A 23,805-nucleotide genomic window follows, 5' to 3' on the forward strand; every position below is an offset into this window, starting at 1 on the left:
ATAAATTCTCCTCAAATTTTATTTCATTGCAGACAGTATAAACACAAAATAATTAATGTTTTTTTTGTCAACATCATTTGATTTGTAAATAAATATCCATTCTTGCCATTCAGGCTTGCAATACATTTCAAAAAGAGTTGGGACAGTACAGCATTTACCACTTTGTACAGTTCCCCTGTCTTTTAACAACACTTAAAAGACGTTTAGGCATTGAAGAAATCAAGTGACTAAGTGTTGCAGGTGTTAGTTTGTCCCATTCTTCCTGCAAACAACGTTTTAGGTGCGCAACAGCACGGGGTCTTCGTTGTCGCATTTTTCGTTTCAAAATGCGCCAAACATTCTCTATAGGAGACAAATCAGGGCTGCAGGCTGGCCAGTCAAGCTTCTGCACCCTCTTTTTACGCAGCCATGCCTTTGTCATGCGCGCAGTATGTGGTCAGGCATGGTCTTGCTGAAATAAGCACGGGCGTCCCTGGAAAAGACGTCATCTTGAAGGCAGCATTTGTTCCTCCAAAACTGAGATATACTTCTCAGCATTGATGGTGCCATCGCATAAGTGCAAGTTACCTTTGCCGAAGGCACTGACACAACCCCATACCATGACAGACCCTGGCTTTTGGACTTGTATCTGGTAACAGTCTGGATGGTCCTTTTCCTCTTTGGTCCGCAGCACACGCGTCCATTTCTTCCAAAAAAGATGTGAAAAACCGATTTGTTTGACCACAATACACGTTTCCACTGCACAATGGACCATCCCAGATGCCTCTGAGCCCAGAGAAGTCGACAGCACTTCTGGACACTATTTATGTTGGGCTTCCTTTTGGCACAGTACAGTTTTAGCTGGCATTTCCTAATGTAACTACGTACTGTAGTGCTTGAGAGTGACTTCCTGAAGTAGTCCTGAGCCCACGCAGTTATATCATTTATTGATGAATGACGGTTTTTAATGCAGTGCCGTCTGAGGGCTCGGAGATCACGGCCATTCAGTTTAGGCTTGCGCCCTTGGCCTTTGCGCACGGTAATTTCTCCAGATTCCCTGATTCTTTTCACTATGTTATGCACTGTAGAGAGAGAAATGCCCAAATCTCTTCCTATCTGTCTTTGAGAAACGTTTTTCTTCATCATTTCAAAGATTTTTGCCCGCACTTGGTGGCAGACTGGCGATCCTCTGCCCATCTTTGCTCCTAAAGGAGTAGGCCTTTCCTCGATGCTGCTTTTGTACCGAATCATGACTGCAATCACCTGTTAACATCACCAGTTTCAAATCACATCATTATTTAGTTATTATACCTCATTACTACCCCTGAATTGCCCCCATCCCAACTTTTTTGGAATGTGTTGCAAGCCTGAATGGCAAGAATGGATGTTTATTTACAAATCAAATGATGTTGACCAAAAAAAAAACATGAATTATCTTATGTTCATACTGTCTGCAATGAAATAAAAGTTATGGGAAATTTGTAAATCACTGCTTTATTTTTTTATTCACATTTTCCACACTGTCCCCACTTTTTCTGATTTGGGGTTGTATAAGCTATTCAGTTTATATATACCTTCATTCTTTCAATCCAGGCTTCAGACTGACCAAAATGGTGAGATTCTAGACTTTTCCCATCTCTTCCTCTTCGTTTTCGAGGCCTTCCTTTTAGGCCCAGGGGAGAGCAAGCTAATAAAATAAAATTCAATTAATGAAAAAAATAATCATAAGATATCAATGAATGGACCACAATATTTCAATTTTTAACAAAGCAAAGGAGCTATGTACTTCCAACTTATTACTTAATATTCCTTAATCTGTTGTGATATCATATGTCTTAAAATGATATTGTACTATTAAGCTCATCTTTCATAAACATTAAAATGTTAAATCTGTGTAACATAGAGAATTATTCAGAAAAAAAATATCAAACTGATATAAGTACATACATTTACAGTTCAAAATATAAGACAAGTAAACTACCAGTATTGCATAAGAAATGAACAATATGTTACATTAATAACAAATTAGAATATTAAGGCGAAGGTTGAAGGTAAGATTTCTAAGATAGTGTTAAGACCAGCACTGATGTATGGAGCCAAGACATGTGGCAGTAAAGGGAGCACAGGAGGAGAACTTGTGGCAGAAATGAGAATGTTGAGATGGATGTGTGGAGTTAAAACAAAAGGACAGAATAAGAAATGAGAGGTACATCAAAAGTGGGAGAGATAAGTAAGTACAGGAAAGTAGGCTGAGGTGGTATTGGCATTTGGTGACAGGAGACAAAGAATATGTGGGTAAAGACTGATGGGAATGGAAGTGCAGGGGAAGAGAAAGCGAGGGAGGCCAAAGCAGATGTAGATGGATAAAGTGAAAAGAACAAATGAAGAAAAAGAGCTTGACTGAGGAGGAGGTGCAGGACTGAGCTGTTGGAGAAGGCCAAGCACATCAACCCCACAAACTTGTAGAAGTGGAAGAAGTTGGAGAAAGTAGTAATAAATTAGGACATGACGAGGGAAAACAAAATCCAGATGCAAATTTTTAAACATCATTAAATTGCTGAAAAGCACAACTCTAATTGGCATGTGATTAATTACAAGATCCATACAAGACAATTTATTAGAGAAATATATTTAGTGGCTAACCTACCAAACTCAGTCCAGATACTGGCGTTGCTTTCAAGTGTTGGGTGATTAAACGTATCTCTACAGTAAAGGATTCTTGTATTTTGATTAGGCACACGAAGTCCACCTAGAGCTAACAGTTTTGGGTCCCTGAGGTCTGGGAAATGTGCAACATTTTGTAGCCGTTTCTTCAGCGAACGAAAGCGACAGTATTGTGGATAACTCAGGACTTTCACACTTAGATGATCCTGTGGGTCCAAACCTGTACGCAAAGGGAACAGTGTTTTAGCAGTGGAAAGAAAAGATCATTGACATAAAGATTAAACATTTTGATTCAACTTATTTTATAGCAACTAAAAATATCTTTTTCTTCATAAACTTCAACAGTTATTAATATATTAATTTTGTCCATTTTCTCTCATAAACAAAGAATATCTTCTTGGAATTAGCAAACACTGATTGTGTTATTAACATTTACACAAATATGCCAGGATCTGTTCCACTCTCGCCTGCTGGCAGACTGGCACTGCACCCAACCCACATCCTTCACACTGTTAATGGTGAGGGCACACAATGGCTTTGCGAGTTCTTTTTGACTAATGTTATGTTGGTCACCTGCCGACCAGGTGCTCCCCAGTAAACTCCACTCCTGGATCTAGAATTACTGCTCCAAAAATGTTGATTTATCTGACATCAACTCAATTCAATTTTCAGCTCAACGTCATTTAAATGCCATTCATTTACATAAATAGTATGTGCCTGAATGAAATTTTGTTCCTTAAAGTCCCTGGTGCACAGGCAACAACATACATTTAACATATGCCATAACATTACCAAAACCAGAACAACAATACAACAAGACATAAGATGCAGGACTGTAAAGCTGGAACAATGCTCAATATCCATATTAAAGTGCATAGTGCAAAGTGACAGTACATAATTAGGGGGGTGTATAGGGATATGGTACTGGGTGACATACAGGAGTACAAAAGTCTGACAGCCTGGGGAAAGAAGCTGTTATAGGACTCGGCTGTGCTGTTTCTAATGCTGCGGTATCTTCTATCTGACGGCAGGAGGTCAAACAATGCGTGTGAATGGTGAGAGACGTCTTTCAAAATGGCAGAGACTCCACTCAGATCTCGTTAAACATGGAATGCTCTTCATCCGCCCCCTTCCATTAGATAAATATACCAGGTAACACTCTACATTTTCATCCTTATTGATGGTCACAAGCTCTCAGTAGCGACCTGAAGAATGCGGCTGCAAGTACAAGCTGCTAAAATGAGGATCCCGTGCAGGTTTGGGCTTGCTGTCCATGATAGGGTGAACAACACAGCAATATGGGAAGACCTTATGGTAGAACCACTTTGTTTACAGACTGTTTCAATATGTAGTTAGAATGTCACATATAAGCCACTACAGGGTGGTATACAAGGCAAGGTCTACGAAGTGAAAAGATACGGTAAGCTGGGCTTGACTTCTTAGATGTTTTAAGCATGTGACTGGGTAAATAACACATGGATTATGCAACACGATTAATGGGAGATTTTTCCCCCATGGATATTATTTAAAAATGACCAGCTTTAAGGCTGTATTTCAAATTGGCCATATGTCAGTAACAAAGTGCACAGGTCACTGCAATTGAAGCTCTGTGGGTCTGCTGTGGGTCATAGTAAGGAGTAGAACAAACTGATCTTCAAATTTTGGCATTCACATGCCAGGTCTGTTAAAGGCAGTGTTTCTCAACCACTGGGTCACGGGTTGCCATTTTTGGTTAGTGAGTGGGTCATGGTGGGTTGCAAATGAGTCGTGTAAGCAATCGGCAGTTTTGCGCTATATGTTTCCTCGATTCAACAAGGGACCCTCCAATCATATTCATTTCACCAAGGAGGCAGTTTGCAAAGCCGCTAGTTGGTCATCAATCAATGTAAAAAGGCAAAACTGGATCACGGGACCAGAAAAGTTCAGAAACAAGGAAGGAAGGAAGGCAGGCAGGCAGTGCGGGCTAAATGCACAATAATTAGCCACATGGAGCAGCACCAATGAAAACAAACCTTAAATGGTCCTGCAAGAGTCCAAAAAACATACGAGACCCTGTGAAATAATAATAATGACGAAAGATTTATTACTGCTGCTGGTTTGAACAATTTCTACCCTATTGTTTTCTTAAGACCTACAGCCATATATATGAATTGGCTAAATTTGTTTGGCAGAAAATTGGCACACATATATACACGCATAACTATTATTTTATATATATATATATATATATATATATATATATATATATATATATAGTGAGAGATGACCAGCAGCTTACCCCGGTCAACACATCCAGGCTGGTAGATGGAATCCTTTGTGCAACATGGAGGTGCCCCAGATTCCCGCAGGGCATCATGGGAAATGGAGTTCGACTCCACAGCCCTGCTGGGTACCGTGGGTGCCGCCAGGGGGCACTTTAGGGAGCCATGGAGACTTTTGTTTCTGTTATAGAAAAATAAAAGTCTTTATCTGACCTGGAAGTGCTGTTAATCACATGGACAGAGGGACAGGAACACTCCCGGATCACGGACTATATAAAAGACACTGGGAAACCCAGCAAGCTGAGCCGGAGTTGGGAGGGAGTGTGACGGAGCTGCTGGGAGGACAGGAGGATTATTGTTGTTATTATTATTTTTGATTTATTGATTTATGGTGGCGATTGTGGTGTCTACTGTGGCACAATATCAGAAAGAAGAAATCAAAATTTTCTCAATTTTTTCAATTTCTGGTACTTTTACCTGGTGTCCTGGACATTTGTCTGTGTGGTTTGAGGAGCGACAGCGCCCTCTAGTGGCACTATATATATATCTCAAATATTTATCGAATATACACACACATATATTTGTACATAGTGTGATTTAGTAATGGATTTCCAGTCAATAGAAAGTTATTAACCATTTACTTAACAAGAAAAATACAATATTTTACATGCACAGCAGTATTTAATGCAGACCTTGCTGGCATTAGTGCATCACATTGTGCACCACTTAGCAAACAATCTGCAGATGCCTCTCAGCCCCTGAGCACTTATGAATCTTTGCTAACCAATACATTCTTACCTTGGTTTTGGTCCAGCGTTTCCTGTTGTCTTTTTGTTTCTTCAATTAGTTGGTTTTCCACAGAGTTTGCTGTTTTTTCTTTCTTAAAGTTATCCGGTGTAGAACAGGACCATTTCACTAAGTCCTCAACCCGAACTACGATCTTTTTTGAAGCTGCCAAAACCTCATCCTGGTTTAAAAAAAAATGATACACACACACAAAAAAAAGTCAGAATATTTTATATAACTAATTTGCATCTGATTGAAAAAACAGGAAGATGATTCTATTTGCCATATTATAATTAAAACTTTACCAAGTGGCACTGAATTATTCCAGAAAACAATCTGCATAAACCAAGTTGATGTTAAATCAGTTATAACGGACTATTTAATTTTTATACCATTTTCTGTGAATAAACAAACATACAAAACACGTCTACCTTTCTTTCTATAAAGCTGCTGGGCCTGGAGATGACACACACACATTGCTTTTTGCCGAGTAGAAAGTCTGTTGCTGCTATTAGTATTTGATTGACTGCTTTGCCTTCTTTTGCTTTTCACAGTGAAAACAGATTTAACAAGGAGCTACTTTTTGGTCAGTAGTGTAAGGTGAGTTAATCTATGACAAATGACCAAGGTGGCATCATCTTGGCAATTAAAATTAACTTCACGTAGGCAATGTACAATTTTGTCAGCAATTACACATATTTTGTTCTAATGCACAAATGTGGCAGCGGCACAAAGCACCTGCCTGTGTACATCGTTGGCTGTCACAATGAATACAGGCCATTACTCAAATGTTAGCAGCATAACCATCTCAGAAATTTGTCAGCCAATACTGAAATATGAAATAAATCAAGTATTGTGGAAAACAGAAATGTCTTCAAGTGTTTAGTGTTTTCTTTATTTCCCACCCAATACAGATAAGAGCTGTGCTGCTGTCTGCTTCCTACCTGGGATGCTATTCTGCTATCAAATACACTGCCTGTGAAGCCAGGGTTGCCCTTAGACTGGCTGTCTTGCTATACATGAGATTACTGCAAGATGTAAGTAGATATTTATTAATATTCAATTCATACAGCATAAGGAAAAGAACAATACACTGTGAATGTACTTTTCAATGACATCATGTTGCCAGCAGGGCTGTGGAGTCAGAGACAATTTTAGGTACCTGGAGTTGGGGTCGGAGTCGGCAAAAATGTACTGACTCTAACTCCTAATAAATTTAAATTATAATGAAAAAAAACATACAGCAAGTTTAAATGTTCCATTTCACAAACAATAGTCATAAATAAGTACTTATCTGATGTAAGAATAAAGCCCAGTGCAGAGTTGTGTTACTACTAGTGTGAAGTTCAGCTGAGCTATCATACAACCTGACTTTCACATATTGTAATCTGGATTATGGTACATTACAAAAAGTGTTTTCATTTTATTTCAGATATAATGTGTTTAACAAGTTCATCTGAGTGTAAACAAGTGTAATGCTGTAGGTGGAGGTGTGTGCTATGGCCTGATGTGTGCTCAGGGGTTCTTGTCTTTTGTTTAAACTGGCCAATATGGTAGAGAGTCAGCTTCCTAGCCAGTAGTTCTGTGGTTAAATGACGTGTATGTTGCCTTCCTTCAGTCAACATGGAAAATACATTAGCATATTAAATACAGAGGAGTCGGAGTCAGAAGTACCGGAAACTAAGGAGTTGGAGGATTTATCTACCGACTCCACAGCCCTGATTACCAGTGACATGGATGCACATGGCTGTTAATTAACTTGGGAGTTGACGTTACTGTACTCATATTCATAAATACAAACTTGTCACCCTGTTTTACAATTCAAGGGTACACATTCTGCATCAGCCTAATGCACAAAGGGAACCAGGGATGCATGTGTTTCTCCTTCACAAAGTAAATGTATAGTGAGGGGAAAAAAGAAACACAAAACATGATGCCAGGCTGAAATTTCAACCGTCCTTGCTGAAGTAACAGTAAACAAATGAGACCAAAAGTAAAACAAACAAAACAGTACAATAATGTCAAAACAGTCACCGTAAACATTAATAACAGTCATTTTGCATCCTGCATGACTGCCTCTTTAAGTCATCACTTCTTGACACCTCTGGTTCACAAAGCTGATGAGCTTCTGAACCTGTAGCAGTGAGATGTTATCCTGTTCTTGCAGAAGGGCCTGAGAAAGCTGCAGGACACTGGCAGGCAGATGGTCACATCTCTGGACTCTGTGATCGAGGGCATTCCAAATGTGCCCTGTTATGTTAAACCCATAGAGAGAGAGAGAGAAGGAAGGCTAAGGCAGCAGCTGTACGAGTATGGAATGGCAGTGTCCGGCAGTGCACAGGGCCTCCGACAGGTCATGCTGCTCTAAAATGGTGCTAATCATGTGCATGTTATCTCATCAAACAAAAACCGGTAGCCACGGGGTCCCCCATCTTAAAAACCTCTACTGTAAGACTAATAGCAGTAAGCCTGTCCCTCACTGTCCTTTCACTGATGTAGGCATCGTCTCTGCTGGCCTATTTCAGAATCTGTCCAGGTGGCACATCTCAAACATTTCTTTCTTTGATGTATCAGTCCCACTCTTGGGTGGTCACTCAATGGTAATCAGATTTTAGATGGTCATAAGTCCTGAAAGTCTGGACACAGTGAAGTGGTTTTATCCATACTGTCTGGTAACAATGACACATGTAATGCCTGTCCGCACCATGCTAATGGCTCTTTCCCATGATTCTGGTGACATCTGATGCAATATGTAAGGCACAAGAAAAAGGCTAAATGTGTCCATAGTGTGACCTGAGCAGGTATTGTTCCACCTGAAACCAAATGAGTAAAGGCGCACCTAATGAGCTTGTGTGTGTTTAGCAAGTTGCAGTAGATCAGTGAACAAAATGGTTTGCTTTTTGAGAAGACAAACACAATGAGAAAAATTCTATAAAAGTACATTAGCTACAACTAAATAGTTTATAGATGCATTTTCCCACCATATAGGTATCTGTTCTAAACATGAAGTTACTTATTAACTGCAGAAATTCAGTTTAATTGTACACTTGGCTAAGGAGGGAACCGCACTCGCTCATACTGGGCCAATTTAGAGTCAACATCTACATGCACAAAACAGACAGCTATTTTAAGATTCTTCTTTCTTCACTATGTGCTGGAAAGTTACCCAAAAAGACATGAAACATGTGGAACATCTTTGAAGATGTAACATTACACCGAGTGCTGAACATACTACACCCCCACAAAAATTTAATCAGTCAGACCAGCTCAATCTTTTAAGTTCTATCCCCTTAGAGAAAGGAAAACAATAGTACATTATTATATTTCACAGACTAGCAACCAAAATGCTCTCCGAGAACGACACACTTTAATTTTAACCTAAACTGTAACTGTAAAGAGAAACGACTTTATAAAATACTTCCAACAGAACAGTGGGCTATGCTTTGCAAACAACCACTAGATTGACTCCATTTCAGAACAAATGTAATTACAAAAAAAAAAAAAAAATCACTTTGAACAAAAACGGGAAAAAAAAATGAACAATCAGGAACTGATGTAATAATTTACGTGTACAAACAACAGGAGGCCTAATAATTTGAACTTCAGCCTTGTCGTGCTACATTTTTATAAATATGAAGTAGTGGTAGGTAAGCCTCATGTTGTTTTCATGCCACAAACCATCATTTGAAGTTTTCAAATCACATTCCTGACTAGTAATAAGCTAAATAAATGAAGCTAAACTCATCACCATGTTGAGAAATCTTACTCTTTTTGTTTGCGTAATGATGCAGCCAGATTATTGAAATCCCAGTTTACACTTTATATTTAACTAATCACATACTTCAGCAAAACTACAGTATGTCCACATGTACAAGTTTCTTTTTCACATTGAATGGGTTTATAATTGTGGGGGAATTTTAGTATTGAGTTTCTAAGGAATAACATGTCATGAACTACTCGAGTTATCTTAGCATGTGCACAACTCTAAATTTATTCTGAAACTCTCTGTCCAGTAACTGAAAAAATACTGAGTGAAATACATCCCAAATATAGACGTTCAAAAAGTATTATTATATTTGCACTGCTGAATTAGTGAATTCCAAGCCAATCCCTGATATTTCCATTTAAACTTACTTTTTATAACATGTTTTTCAAGTCTGGTTTGTCAGTGAACCAACTGGTTAAGTTTGTTACAAGGGATGTTCAAAAAGTTTCCGCACGTTTATATTTTCATTGGGAACGGTGAAGGCAGGAGGAGTAGTAATTGGGCATTAAAAAGTTGGTACGACGCTGGGAAAATTGCATCGCAAGCGAAGGTGACTGTAGAAAAGTGATGTCATTTGTGTTTGAAATTCTTAATAAACAGAGTTAAAAAAAAAGTGCGTAAACATTTTGAACACCCCTCGTATATCTGCTATTGTTTGATTTATATTTGAATAATTAGTTTGTTCAGAAATATATTACTAAAGAGTAATATTTGATAGATCAGTCAAAATAATTCAAATTAATTTTCCAAAATTGTCCCTCTTATTTTTTCCCCCCATTTGTTCCAATTTTGAAGCTTCTTGTGTATGAACAAGCTGACATGAATTCTTCAGTTCTGAACTCCTTTGTTTTGCTGTTTTCAAGGTTTCTTATGTGAGTGATCAGACTGTCATCTCTTATACTGGTGTACAAATCCAGAATTTACAAATCACTTGGGCTGTTGTTTCTGTACTCAGTAAATCTGTAACTGTGAAACAGCATTACATTTTGAACTTACCATTCATATACACGGAGGGGGAAAAGGTTGCAACATTTATAACAAAATCAAAAGTAAATTGCACACTGTGAAATCATTCATACTGTGTTTACAGGCCACAGATGTAAAGGAATGACACCTGCGGACTCCTATGTACTAGAACACTGAAGACGTTTCAAGTACTTCCACACTGCAGACATTTTAAAATGTGCCTTAACTGACAGAAGCCGAGAGTGCAATGCAGTACCCCAAAATCACTAAATCAGCTAGCAATCGGTAAGTTCTATTACGTTGTACTTTTGTACATAAACCAACCGGTTCTGATCTTTTGCCAATAAACTGGTGTGTCGCTACGTACAAATACTTATTTACAGGCATATATTGAACATAAACATACTGCACATATTACTGTACTATGCACTATATAATACAAAGATATCAATCAAGCATGGCTTCACAAAACAAAACATCCAATTTCTTACATTTTTAGTTCTCCAAGGCCTTTACGTGAGCAGCCTGAAAAGCATACTTTCTGCGGTGCATATCAAATGAGTATGAACTGCATGTCTGTTGTTATATTTTCCTTTGCAATACGTCAAACTTTCGCGTTCATTTATAAAAACTTTCAAAGCCAATGTAAATGTAAAAAGCACTATTATTATTATATAATTCAAAACGATTCAACTGCATATACACAACTAAAAGGTACATTATTAACTCTGTGGTTGTTCCTTGTTGTCTCCCATGCTCTCCCAAGGACCGAAAGGAACTAAAGTGACCGGGTGTGAGATGACATAGGTGTGTACATGAGTGTGCTTTAAAGATGACTGGAGGTACCAGCAGGATTAGTTCCTGCCACTCGCTAGACAACCAGGGGTAAACATGTAAAAGGAAGCAGATGCAGAGACACCATCCTTTAAATCGTCAATGAGACCATCCTCTTTAATAAAACCCTTGTGTGCGTCCAGGTGTCCGTGTGTGTGCGTCTTCTGGAGAAGTGCGCATGCGCGGGGCCACACAGCAAGTGTTCAGTCTCTTCCTGTGCAGTCCCTGTGCAGAGAGAGAGACAGACACACAAACAGGCGCACGTGAGTCAACACACACACACACACACACACACACACACACACAGGCACACACACACAGGCACACACACACACAGGCACGCGCGACAGACAGACAGACAGACAGACACACACACAGGCGAGAGACACACACACACACAGACACAGAGGCGCGCGCTTAAGAGACACACACGCGAGAGACACACACACGCAGGCCTGCGAGAGAGAGACACACACACAGGCGCGCGTGTGCATTGTTGCAATGTTACTTTTCTTGGTTGTTTATTACATTACAGATTTTTCAAATGTTCATTTTTTCCCTGTGCTTAAAACTCATTAAAAAAAGAGTTTTTAGCGAGCGGGTCATAAGGCTATAGCGCAAATTCTTGCAGTGTTAGTTTTCTCTGTAGTTCAAGGTTTTCTTAGTGTTATTCAATGTTTTTACATTCAGTTTACTATTACGCTGTGCTTTCTATGGTATAATTAACTATATTTGTGCTTAAAAACTTAAATATATATTTACATACAGTTCATACAGTCTGGAACGGATTAATTGTATTTACATACAATCCTATGGGGGAAATTACTTCGGTTCACGACCAAATCGGGTTATCGTTTTGGAACGAATTATGGTCGTGAACCGAGGTTCCACTGTATTACTGTCAGACAAAATTACAAGCATTTCACGGAAATACAAACCAGTATTACTGAGAGAGAAAATGAAAGGCACACAATACAGTGACGCATATTACAGCCACATACAAGGTCCCTTGCCATTTAATATAGACTGTTCCTACTAATGCTTATGCACTACTGTTCTAGCGCCCGTTATTGTAACAGGCTTAATGTCTAGTTTATAAATAAAGCACTAACATTTTGTTTTTCTTCAACATTCACTTTTTCTCACCTCTCCATGCTCACGACTTCTCCCTTTCGGCGTGTCCTCAGGAAGGAAGTAGAGCCTGCAGCTGGCCAGCGGATACTGCTGCTCCTGGTCCTCCCAGAGCAAGGCAATCTCCGCAATACAGACCGGCTCCTTGGGACTACAGCGTACAAAGTAGAACTCTCTAACTTTCCAAGTTTCAGGCTCCTTCAAAGCATCTCTCGGACAACTGAAGCCCTTGTAGAAAGCAAAGGACCCACGCAGGCAGCATGGAGCTCCCAACCACTGAGGAGAAAGGAAAAGCAAAGTTGAGACCACATGCAATTTCCATTTAATTTCAGATTTGCTTTTTCCAGCCAGTGTTACTGGCAAACATGACTTATTCATTAAAACAAATTACAAAGCAGCCATTATTTTTTATGAATTCCTATGAATATTTAAAGAGGAAACTGAAACCTAAATACCACCCATAAAACATAAACAGAAAATGTTTCCACATACTTGACAACCAAAGCCAACTACAAAAATTGTGAAATTAGATATATTTGTATTGTGAAATTATTTTGCCAATAATATCTTTTTAAAAGTGAGCAAAATAACTCTTGCAATGGGAAAATCAAACTGCTACTGGATAAGAAGAGAATATCACCAATGAGAGATGCAACAAAAGTATTTTTCCCTCTTAGCAAAACGCTAATAGAAAACCACAAACAAATTCAGGTCTGGCCCTCTTGAAGTTGTGAACTTGTATTAAGCAGGTTTGAGAATGTTACGTTTACATCAGGATGGGAGATGTTCTGCTTTATCAGTCAGGTAATACAACTCTTATGACAAATAAACAGTCAAACAAATTCAACATTCTAACTACTAAGTCCTCCATGTTTAAGTCTCAAGTCAGCTCCAATTTCTGACCTTCAAGTTCCAAGTCAAGTCGTAAGTTACAAACATGACATTCAAGCAAGTCAAGTGGTGTCGCTGGATTAAATCAAACAAGTCGACTCATAGTTGAGAAGACCTGAATAAAAATAAAAAAAAGTGCATCTCAATGAGGATCAAGGTTAATTCCCTACCCGACCAAGACGTTGTAACGAAGGGACAGGAATCCCAGCCAGATTTGGTGCGAATAGCTTACTCGGTTGGGAGGCCATAACAGAAGGACAGTGGGAGGCCGATTCCTGGAACCATGCATTTCCCCTGTGCACAGGGTGGCAGCATCCCTCTGATGGAACTCCCATTTTTAACCCTGCAGGGCATATTGGGAGCTGTATTCCTGAGAGGCAGCCCTGTTGGGGTGCTTGTGTGCCACCAGGGGGTGCTGCAGGGAAACGCTGTCTTTACTTTGGATGATTTCCTCCTGGCCCTGTAGTGCTTCCAATTGTGCGGTGCTTTGACCCCGGGGCATAAAAGACGTCACCTCATCTGCACCAAGGAGTCAGAGTCGGGAGAAAGTGGGCAGGATTCATGAAGGAATGGTGGAAGGAGACAGAAGGTGACCAGTTGAGTGTGGTATTATTGTGCTGGATTGATTTAACCGCCTGTATATTAAACAACCTTGCATTTTACCTAAAATTGTATTTGGCTGCGTTGTGTATGGTGTCCAGGGCTCTTGGACACCCCTGGTGGTCACAATCTGCAGTTAATCTAAATTATGATCATGTCTGATGTATACTAACATCTAAACTGAGAACAGACTTTACTTGACAAAAAAATTCTTAATTAGTAGGTAACAGCGACAGGTGTGTAAATACCTGCTTTACTTTGAAGCACTTTGCACATGTATGTCAGTTTTCCACTGCTTCCTCATAAGTGCACTACAATTACTTGGCTGTGTCACTTTGGAGAAATGCAGCTACATAATCACCTCTAAATTTAAAATTAACTTCTTTACATAATTTTCCATATTTGTATATTAAAATATTTTAACAATCACCAATCATTTACAATGTACTGCAGTTGCAGAATATTAAGTCTGACAAAATATCACGTATTTGTGAATGATGTGGCTGCCTTATCACCCCCTCCATGACTGAACACCCGCTCACAAGGTAACTTTGTGGAGGCACTGCCAGTATTCCCACTGCCACTTTGAATAGTGAGGGAGAAATAGTTGGCTTGTTGCTCAAAACTTTACACTTTTCATAGAGTTAAAGCAATATTAACTGTACTATTACTTAGCTTACATGAAACTTCAAAATGTCTTAGCCACCTAAACATTATCTAATTCATGTTGTTTGCAAGCTTCACAAGGGAGCTGTGACAGGATGGCCGTAACAGTAGCCTTGCACAGCGTTTTATATATATATATATATATATATATATATATATATATATATATATATATATATATATATACACACTGTATATCAGGGCTACTCAAATATAAATTTGAAAGGTCCACTTACTAAATTTCCATTCAGTCTGAGGTCAAATTCCAAATAGAGAACTCCAAAAAAAGGCAATCCCCAAACTTTAGAACTATACACAAAAAAATTACATGGTAGGCCTTTTAGTGTGAAAGGTGACACCTTCTTTGTGCCACCAGTTGTTTGACTTTGGGCATAAAATGTGTGGGGGCAACGCGGAGGCACTGATGTAAATGTTCATTGGTGAGGGTGTTGCGGTATGTGTTTTTCACCATGTTCATAGTGGAAAAGGCAGATTCACAGCAGTACGTTGAGGGAAACATTGTAAGAATTTGAAGGGCCATCTTCTGCAGGAGAGGAACACCTGCCGCAGTAACCATCTTTGTCCAGAAGGTGACAAGGTCACAGTGAGATTCCTGCAGTGCTAGGTTTTCTTGTAGCTCAATTAACTGTTTGCAGAGAAGCAGCACTGGCCCATTGGAAGACTTTTGTGGCTTCATTTGAGAATTCTGCAATATTTTTGACAAGAAATGGATTTTCGATGCACAGCAAGGCTTGTTTTCCCAAAGGGAAATCTTCAAAGCGAGTTTGGAAATTTTTAATCAGCTTGTCCAGGAATTCAGCATAATTGTGATGGTGATGTTTTCCTGCAGTCTGATCCGAAAGTCTTGGGAAGTGAAGCAGGTCCTGCTGTAAGTCACATTTGAACACCTCCAGCTTCCCCTGGAAAGCACAGACAGCTAACAAGAGGTCACACACTGTGCTGTTTTTGCCTTGGAGCTTCATATTAAGGTCATTAAGATGGGAAGTAATGTCCGTTAGAAAAGCAACAATTTCCATTTTCTCGTCATTCTTCATGAAATCCACAAACTGTTTGGCTTTTGCACTCTTCTGATCCAACAGAAATGTCTCCAGCTCTTTCCGCAGTGCCGAAAAACGCTCCAGTACCTTGCCTTTACTAAGCCACCGGACATTGTTGTGAAGGAGCAAATCACCAAATGTTGCATTCACCTCTATTAGAAATGAGCGCAATAAACGATGTTGCAAAGCAGAGGATGCTCTCAGATAATTGACTAGTTTCATGACTGTTGTCATGACTTCTGAGTACCTTTCTCCAAGGCTAGCACACAAAACCATCTGGTGAATTATGCAGTGGTATGCCATGAGGTCAAGGTGGGGAGTTCTCAAGCGTGACACTAATCCCCTCTCTTTCCCAATCATACATCAGTGCACCATCAGTAGCAATGGAAACAACATGCTTCAGGTCCATCGCTCTGTCTCTAAGCATCTGTGTCACTTATTTATTTTCTGGATTATTTCATCCTTTTGAGTCCCTTCAAACAGAGCAGTCACCACTTCACTCATACACTCTTTGACTACTTCAGCATCAGAGAAGGGTTTCTTGTTTTTTCCCAGGACCCATGCTACTCTTAGTGAGGCTTCTGTTGCCCGCTCCTGTTGTGTGGCTGATCTAACTATTACACTGCTTGTAGCTTCATATGATGATTTCAGCTGGTTTATTTTTATGGTCCTTACCTCTGAGTTCTGAGGGTAATTTTGTTCGAAATGTGCATGCTTGGTTTCATAATGGCGTTTCACATTACCACTTTGGATTATTGCTACCGTCTCATTGCAGATTAAACACATTGGTTTTCTGCTTCCCACGGGGAGCACAAACGCATATTTTTCTGTCCACTCACTCTTAAATTCGCGGTTTTCAAAATCAACTTTTCTTTTCTTATCAATGTACTGTCTTGAGCCAGCCATCTTCACTTTCAGTCAGCAAATAAAAAATTCAGTTATCGAAATTTGCACTGTCCGCGAGTGATGAGAAGACTGCCTGTTCACCAGCCTGACCCAGAGCACGTGACCGGTACATAAATCTGGCTGCCATGAATGAGCAAGCGAGCGAGCGAGTATTGGGGAAGGCGGGGAGTAGTGGGAACGTTGCTATGACGATACTGTTACAGCTGCTGTGATTGGACATAGATGATGCAGCCAAACCGAGCAGAAACCTCAAAGATATATCGTGCGGAATCACAATTGCGCACTTCATTGAGAACTCATTTGGATTATGATTAAATTTGCATGTTTGTTTTGGCGTCGGTCCAGATTTACCCGTATTTGGGTCCGGATGCGGACCGGAGTCCGCCTATTGAGTACCCCGGATATATATGGAAGAGAAGGTCTGTGATACAGTTTGCATATTTGCAGCTGGAGATCCACAAAGGGAGAAGATGAATCACGTATCATAAAGTGGTTTTTATTCCTGAGCTTTCAGCCCCTGCCAGGAGCCATCATCAGAGGATAAGGCTTAGACATATAAGAATCAAAGGCAATATATAGCAAAATTAGGTGGAGGTGTTGGGATGAGTATGGGTCGGAATGTTTTATTTATTATGAACATGTACTTCTTAAGTTTGCATATGCTGGATTTATGTCCAATTGTCTGTTAATGGTGTTTTCGTTTGATAGCCAAGATTCAGTCAGCTCTCTGGCACTTTTAGTATTGTCCCAGTTGAATGTATGTCCGGTTGATTTTGTACGAGTATAAACCCTCTTGTTCTGCTTGTCCTTTCACCAATGAAATCAAATACATTGTTGCAACACTTTATGCCATTCATTGACAATGTATTCTCTAAGCCGGCAGATTTACAGAGCACATTTTCATACAAATTATGTAGCTCAAAGTGCTTTACAAGATGAAGAAAGAAAAAAGAAAGACATAAAAATAAGATTAGGCAATACCAAGTAACAAAGAATAAAATAAGGTCTAATGGCTAACAGGTCAGAAAAAAAAAAAACAAAAAAAAAAAAACACCTCCAAAAGGCTAGAGGGAAAAAAAAAAAATCTGCAGGGACTCCAAGGCCATAAGACCACCCAGCCCTCACCGGGTATTCTTCCTAACATAAATGGTCTAATCAGTCCTCATGGTTTTCTTAAATTGAAATTAATTAATTAATTAAAAATAATGCAATCAAATGTGAAATTAGACTGATTAGGCACCAACAAAGTGCTGATGTAGGGAGAAATTTAGTACGTTTTCATGCACACATTTAATCAAGTTAAGATAAATAACCCAGTTAAGGCAGAACCTTGTTTCTTAATATCCACATTTACAAGCGCCTGTAAGTTCCTCGAGTTTTCCTTTGGCTAAACGCTCATCAAACGTCATTAAAAGTTAAAATGTTATCATCAACCACCGTCAATTTGAAAATAAGCACGATACCTGTGACCATTTTGTTTGTGCTTAAAAAAATCTTTTGTCACACTGATGCTTTATTTATAGGTTTCTGTTAGCGGATTGCATGTAGGAAGACTTTTTCTGCTTGGTTGTGCAATTGAGCCCTGCAAAGCACCAGTATACGGATACATACAGTAATGGTTCTTGCCTTACAGCAAGTGGTGCTGGAATAATAACACCACATGTATTTTCACTTCAATAAGATGAGTAGTGCATTAGGTTACTCGTTACTTTACAAAGTAATCAGGCTACATAATGCACGTTACTTTTAACGAGTTACCCTACTGCTCTTGAGATTGTGTTGATGAGTTTAGCACTGTACATCAGCACATCATCATAATTTTTTTTTTTTATTTTTATTAATTTTATTGCACTCCATACAAAGCAATTAAGTTTTTACAAAAAGAAAAATAGAGTTAAGAACAGATCGATCCCCACCCTTGAGAGAGAGAGCAAGCCAAACGGCATAAAAATTTTACAGCTTTTAAACATACCTAAATTAATAAATTCTCTATCCTTCATGAACTTATTTTAAAATATTACTGATTAGATCCTGCCATGTTTTGAAAAAAGTCTGTACGGATCCTCTAACTGAGTATTTGATTTTTTCCAATTTCAAATAATATAACACATCGGTTTCCCACTGACTTAAAAGAGGAGAGTTTGGGTTCTTCCAGTTTATCAGAATAAGTCTGCGTGCCAACAGTGTAGTGAATGCAATCACGATTTGTTTGTCTTTCTCCACTTTAAGCCCCTCTGGAAGAACACCAAACACAGCTGTTAATGGGTTAGGAGGGATTGTGAGTCCAAGGCTGTCTGAGAGGTAATTAAAAATTTTTGTCCAGAATAATGCTAATTTGGTGCAGGCCCAGACCATGTGACCTAGTGAGGCTGGAACTAGCACATCATCATAAATTAACAAGGAGACAGAACAAAAACAATTAACCAGGAGAAGGAGTAATGCATTCATCCAAACATTTGCTTCTGGAAATGTATGTTGTGGACGCTTCTGCCAGTGGCTACTGAAAGCACATGCCGAATAAATAAAGAAAGCTGACGGAGTGGTAATGGACATGTGCAGACTTCAGAATCCTAAACGGTTAACCTGGTTAAGGGTTTACATGGCCACATGATCGGGTTATTGGCAGAGAAATCTACCTTTGTTAATCAAGTTCTTCAGAGGACAATAAGCGGATTTCTCCAATCAGAATAAGGGTTTACATGGCAATGTAGAAATCAGGTTTCATTGGATAATAAGGTTATTGAAGTGCATGTAAACGCACTACCCGTGAATTGTTATTTTGTCCCGAGTACACCCTTGCCACTGCAGACCCACCAGTCATAAAGCAGCTCAGTATAGAGGCACAGACATACATCTTGATAGATCAATTTAGAAGAACAATGCCTGGTGTCGGCTGAACTCGTCATACTAATAAATTCTCATGGTTGTTGAGATGTGAAGTAAAATGATTTTATGAAGAAAATAGCTCTATCCTTCACAAAATGCTGTGCCATTGCAGCACAGCTTTCTCCTCCAATTAACGTAAAGTCGAAAATGTTAACTGGGTTTAAGATGGTGCAGCCCATATTACCAAAATGGAGGTACAGGTATACTTTGCCGTTCTTGTAATTTCTTATCTTACTGTTGACTTAGATGGAATATACTACAAAGTATTTAAAAATAGCCATCACAGGAAACCACCAGTTTGTTAGCTAGTGTGAATTTGGGAGCACTGTTGATCAGGTCTCCATAAATTTGTGGAGCTTTGCTGCAGTACTGGCTGCATGCTTACCATTAGCAACAACCCAGAAAAGGTGAATAGATATGTAACCATTACTTCTATGGACATTGTTTTTATTGCAGGGTATTTCTGGATTTTGTTGGAGGCAATGTTGTGTTTTAACAGTATCTTTAAATGTACGTAGCAATTTAAGTTTTATATGGAAGCACATTAGACAAGAAAAAGTGAACTGGATCAAACCTAACTTGCCACTCCCTTGTTATAGAAATAAGACATGGAAATAACTGCATAGTATCTTTAGATACTGTTGTGGTTTTAACCACAAAAAAGGGCTAAATAACTTTAAGCCACAAAAGAGACTTTGAACAAAAATGACAAAACATCGTTTCTAACAGAATGTTTATTTTGTAGTGTTTTAATATACAGTAACTATGGCAGTGCACACAAATGTGTAACAAGATGATTAAAGGCATTTAGCCATTACGAAAAATGAGATTATTATTGCCTTGCTCTTAATACATTTTCATAAGGATGAAACAAGTCATTTATAAAGGTGGAAAACATTCTGGTCTAATATGAATTTCTTGAAAATACATTAGCAACCCTAAACTGTTTTATCACATCCATCCATCCATCCATTATCCAACTCGCTATATCCTAACACAGGGTCACGGGGGTCTGCTGGAGCCAATCCCAGCCAACACAGGATGCAAGGCAGGAAACAAACCCTGGGCAGGGCGTCAGCCTACCACACTGTTTTATCACATTTCCCTCAAATACAATTGCTATACAGTATATACAAAACATTTGTAATAATTATTAAAATGACTGCTATAACTATACTGTGAATGGAAGCAAAACTGACCAGTGGACAAGTATTAAAAGATGTGCTAAGTCCACATTCTTGGCCACCATCTAATCTGGCAAAAGATTCAGCTGTAGGCAACAGGCTAAGTTGTTTGTAAGTGGACTGGTTTAACTGGAAGGCAATAGGCCATTTGAGCCAACACCTAATCACTACCTAGCTAGGTATTGTCCAAAAGCCACTGCACAGCATAAATCAAACTATTATTAGAAGAGCAATTAGAAATACAAAACATTTGCCATGTTTAAAAAAAACAAAACAAATCACAGTTCTCATCTTAAGTGTCCAACTGACTTAATCCACTTTGGGGTCACAGGGACCCGAGCCTGTCACAACAGCATAGGGCACATGGCAGGACCCAGTCCTGAACAACATATCAGTCCACTGCACGGTCCACTCACGCAAACACTCATATTGCAGAGTTTCCTATTAACTTAACATGTACGGTATATTTATTGGAGATGTGGGAGGAAAAGATGGGCAGACATGGAAGGTTGACAACAGAAAAAAAACTGGTGTGGGATTCTTCATTCTGTGAAGCAACAGGGCTAACCATTCTGACTTCACGCTGCCTCCAAAATGTGACAAGCTGCAAAACACTTCTAAATGATAAAATGGACTCCATTTAAACAAAGTTCTGGCTTTTTAAGACAGATCTGTTATCTCTTCTGGATTGCTTTTTTCGTGATTACACAATGAAACAATCGGCTGTATACAAAATGGCAGAAATCTACATGCATCATCACAAGACATTTTATACAAGAACTACACAAAATGAAGTTTAAAAATGTTTGCCATAAGCACAATCTGAAACATAAAATTGTTAAAATGCAAAAATGTTTCATATAACACTGTACGCCCCTGCCAAAAAAATTATAACTTCCCATCCCATCTTATTCTCAAAGCCACTCATTCCAATTCAGGATAATGGCAGCCAGAACTTCTACTAGTGCACCATTAGAGGTACACACTTCATAGAAAAAGGTAAATTAGCAGTAAAATAAAAAAGGAGAGTTAAAGAAGGTAAAACCATGGAAAAAGCTAAAATCTTTCTACATTTCTTGTAAAGCTCCTATTACTAGTCTTTTCTAAATGCAGAATAAGTAGGGGAAAAAAAGACCACCTAATTTAACAATGATACCAATGGGTGCTCAGATGAATTACTGACTGGCTGGAACAAAACCTGCAGCCATAGGAGTTCCCAGGACTAAAAACCCCCCGAGTGCACCATAAACAGGTCCCTAAAGCCACACAGTGTAATGATCACTGAAATAATCAGGCACTCTAAGTTACAGCAACTACTAATACTGAGGAGGAGCAAAGTAGTGACACTAGCGTTATAAATTTAATAATAAAAAAAAAAAAACTAACTAAAACTTACAGTAGAAAAGAAACTTACAAAGATTTTTACTCCAGTTATAGATGTTACTGATAGGGGAATAGTAGACCAGACACGCCATGGTGCATGCTATTTGCAGATGACATTGTTCAGTGTGGTCCCTCTTAAGATGTTGTGGAGCCCTACTGGGTATCGACCAGTGTTTCCTCAAAGTTGAGCATGTGAGCAATTGCTTGTACGTTTTAGGAGGAGATTTTGTATGGTCACTTACGGTGACCCAACTATAAACTATAAAACTTAAATAAAAATTAAGCTAAATCGGTTAACAATACGATTTAAACGAGTTTCACACATAAATTACGCTATGTGAAACATTCTATGCGGTTGTCTCTTTGTCACTTTAGCCATGTCTAAGCACATAGCTAAAAGGAGTTCAAGCAGTACATTCAAGAAGTAGTGTTTGGGGTTTATGACAGAAAGGTTTTGTTAAAAATGGACTTGCCGCATACCACCGGGCAGCACATGCTTTTGGGAGAAATTCTGAACTACTCGGTGACGGACAGTGCCATTTGCAAAAACATCCTTAAAAGAAGAAACTTTTAACAAACAGACTTCTGGGAAAGCACAGAATGATTAGAAAGTGGACCACCTTCGTTTGAACCGGAAATCTCAGATCCATTCAGTCACAAAGCTTAAAAATCAATCAAAGATTTGTTGAAAAAAAAAAAAAAAATCTAAACAAAAATGTGAAGATAGAAAAGAAGATACACAGCAAAAGCACGGGGACACCTGATGAGGTAAAGGTTTTAATAGATAACATTTTGATAGCTAAGAAAATACATTTTCTCTATGTTGGTGGTTTAGGCGGGATACTCATGATCATGTTGGCAAATACATAAAAACAGCGGATAGCTGGCAAAGTAACAATTACGCCTTCTGAGTTCATTGACTACATTAATTCAACAGTCAAAACTGAGGTATTAAATAAAATTAGAAAATCAGCCTACCACACTTTGACAGTCGATACATCAACTGAAATAACGATTTTACACGTCAAATTTAAGAATAAAAACAACTCCATTCATAAAACTGTGTTTACTGGCAAAAATAAATTAAAAGCATGCGATAGTTTATCTATTCTTAGGACTATTCAAGAGTTTTATATGGAAAACAAATTACATTTAAACGGCACACCAGTCATGCAGGACAAACAAAAACTTTTAGCTGCTCTTTTGAGGCAGTCCATTCCACACATATCAGAGCAACATCGTGAGGTGCACAGTGAGGACCCGGGTAGAGATGATGTTTGGGGGAAAGACAGTGCCCTGGCACGGAGACTTTGTGAAGGCCTATTTACACAGTTTTCTGCAGGTCATCTATTAAGAAGGACAAAAATTGAAGGAACTTTTCAAAGCTGTAGAAGCAGGTGTGATTGTATCTTTACCACTAAACAAGGTCAGGTGGCTATTCAGATATTTCACAGCCACTGCTGTGACTAGGAATGAATGATATATTAGTGGAATACAGCTGAAATACAGTTGACGACGACAATGATCCTATTCACAAATACTGCTTGGATTAATTACAAAATGCAGAACACCACTTTGCTATCCGGAGTTCAAGCTACTGATTAAGGAAAAATTAGAAACTGTAACTGTAAAGACATTTTCATTTTTGGACATCTGTGTCACATGCCAGGCCTCAAGTGCCAACTGTGAAAGAGGATTTAGTCTAATGAACAATATAGAAACAAAATCCAGAAATCGCTTAGACGTTAAGCATTTGAAAAATTTGATGAGTTAAATAGTTTGTGTTGATAAAGTTTATAACTAGTGCAAGACAGTTATATTCAGTGAAATTGTGAGTGGCAATA

At 38.8% G+C, this 23,805-nt stretch overlaps 1 protein-coding gene and 1 long non-coding RNA gene across 2 annotated transcripts in view; one reads left to right on the forward strand and one right to left on the reverse strand.

The window, feature by feature from the left end:
* Positions 1-10,762, forward strand: part of LOC120543404 — a 120,698-nt gene extending 109,936 nt beyond the window's left edge. The window contains exons 3-4 of the long non-coding RNA XR_005636330.1: positions 6,605-6,727; positions 10,547-10,762. This is a non-coding gene — a long non-coding RNA (uncharacterized LOC120543404). The remainder of the gene's footprint in view (positions 1-6,604; positions 6,728-10,546) is intronic.
* The window catches only part of zgc:77151 (uncharacterized protein LOC337153 homolog), a 53,810-nt gene that overhangs the window by 20,636 nt on the left and 9,369 nt on the right, over positions 1-23,805 (reverse strand). The window contains exons 2-5 of the mRNA XM_039776487.1: positions 12,403-12,663; positions 5,703-5,871; positions 2,627-2,863; positions 1,554-1,666 (exon numbers count right to left, since the gene is read on the reverse strand). Coding sequence (XP_039632421.1) covers positions 1,554-1,666; positions 2,627-2,863; positions 5,703-5,871; positions 12,403-12,663 — 780 coding nt within the window. The remainder of the gene's footprint in view (positions 1-1,553; positions 1,667-2,626; positions 2,864-5,702; positions 5,872-12,402; positions 12,664-23,805) is intronic.

This window comes from Polypterus senegalus, chromosome 13, assembly GCF_016835505.1.
Source record: "Polypterus senegalus isolate Bchr_013 chromosome 13, ASM1683550v1, whole genome shotgun sequence".
Lineage (NCBI taxonomy): Eukaryota > Metazoa > Chordata > Cladistia > Polypteriformes > Polypteridae > Polypterus > Polypterus senegalus.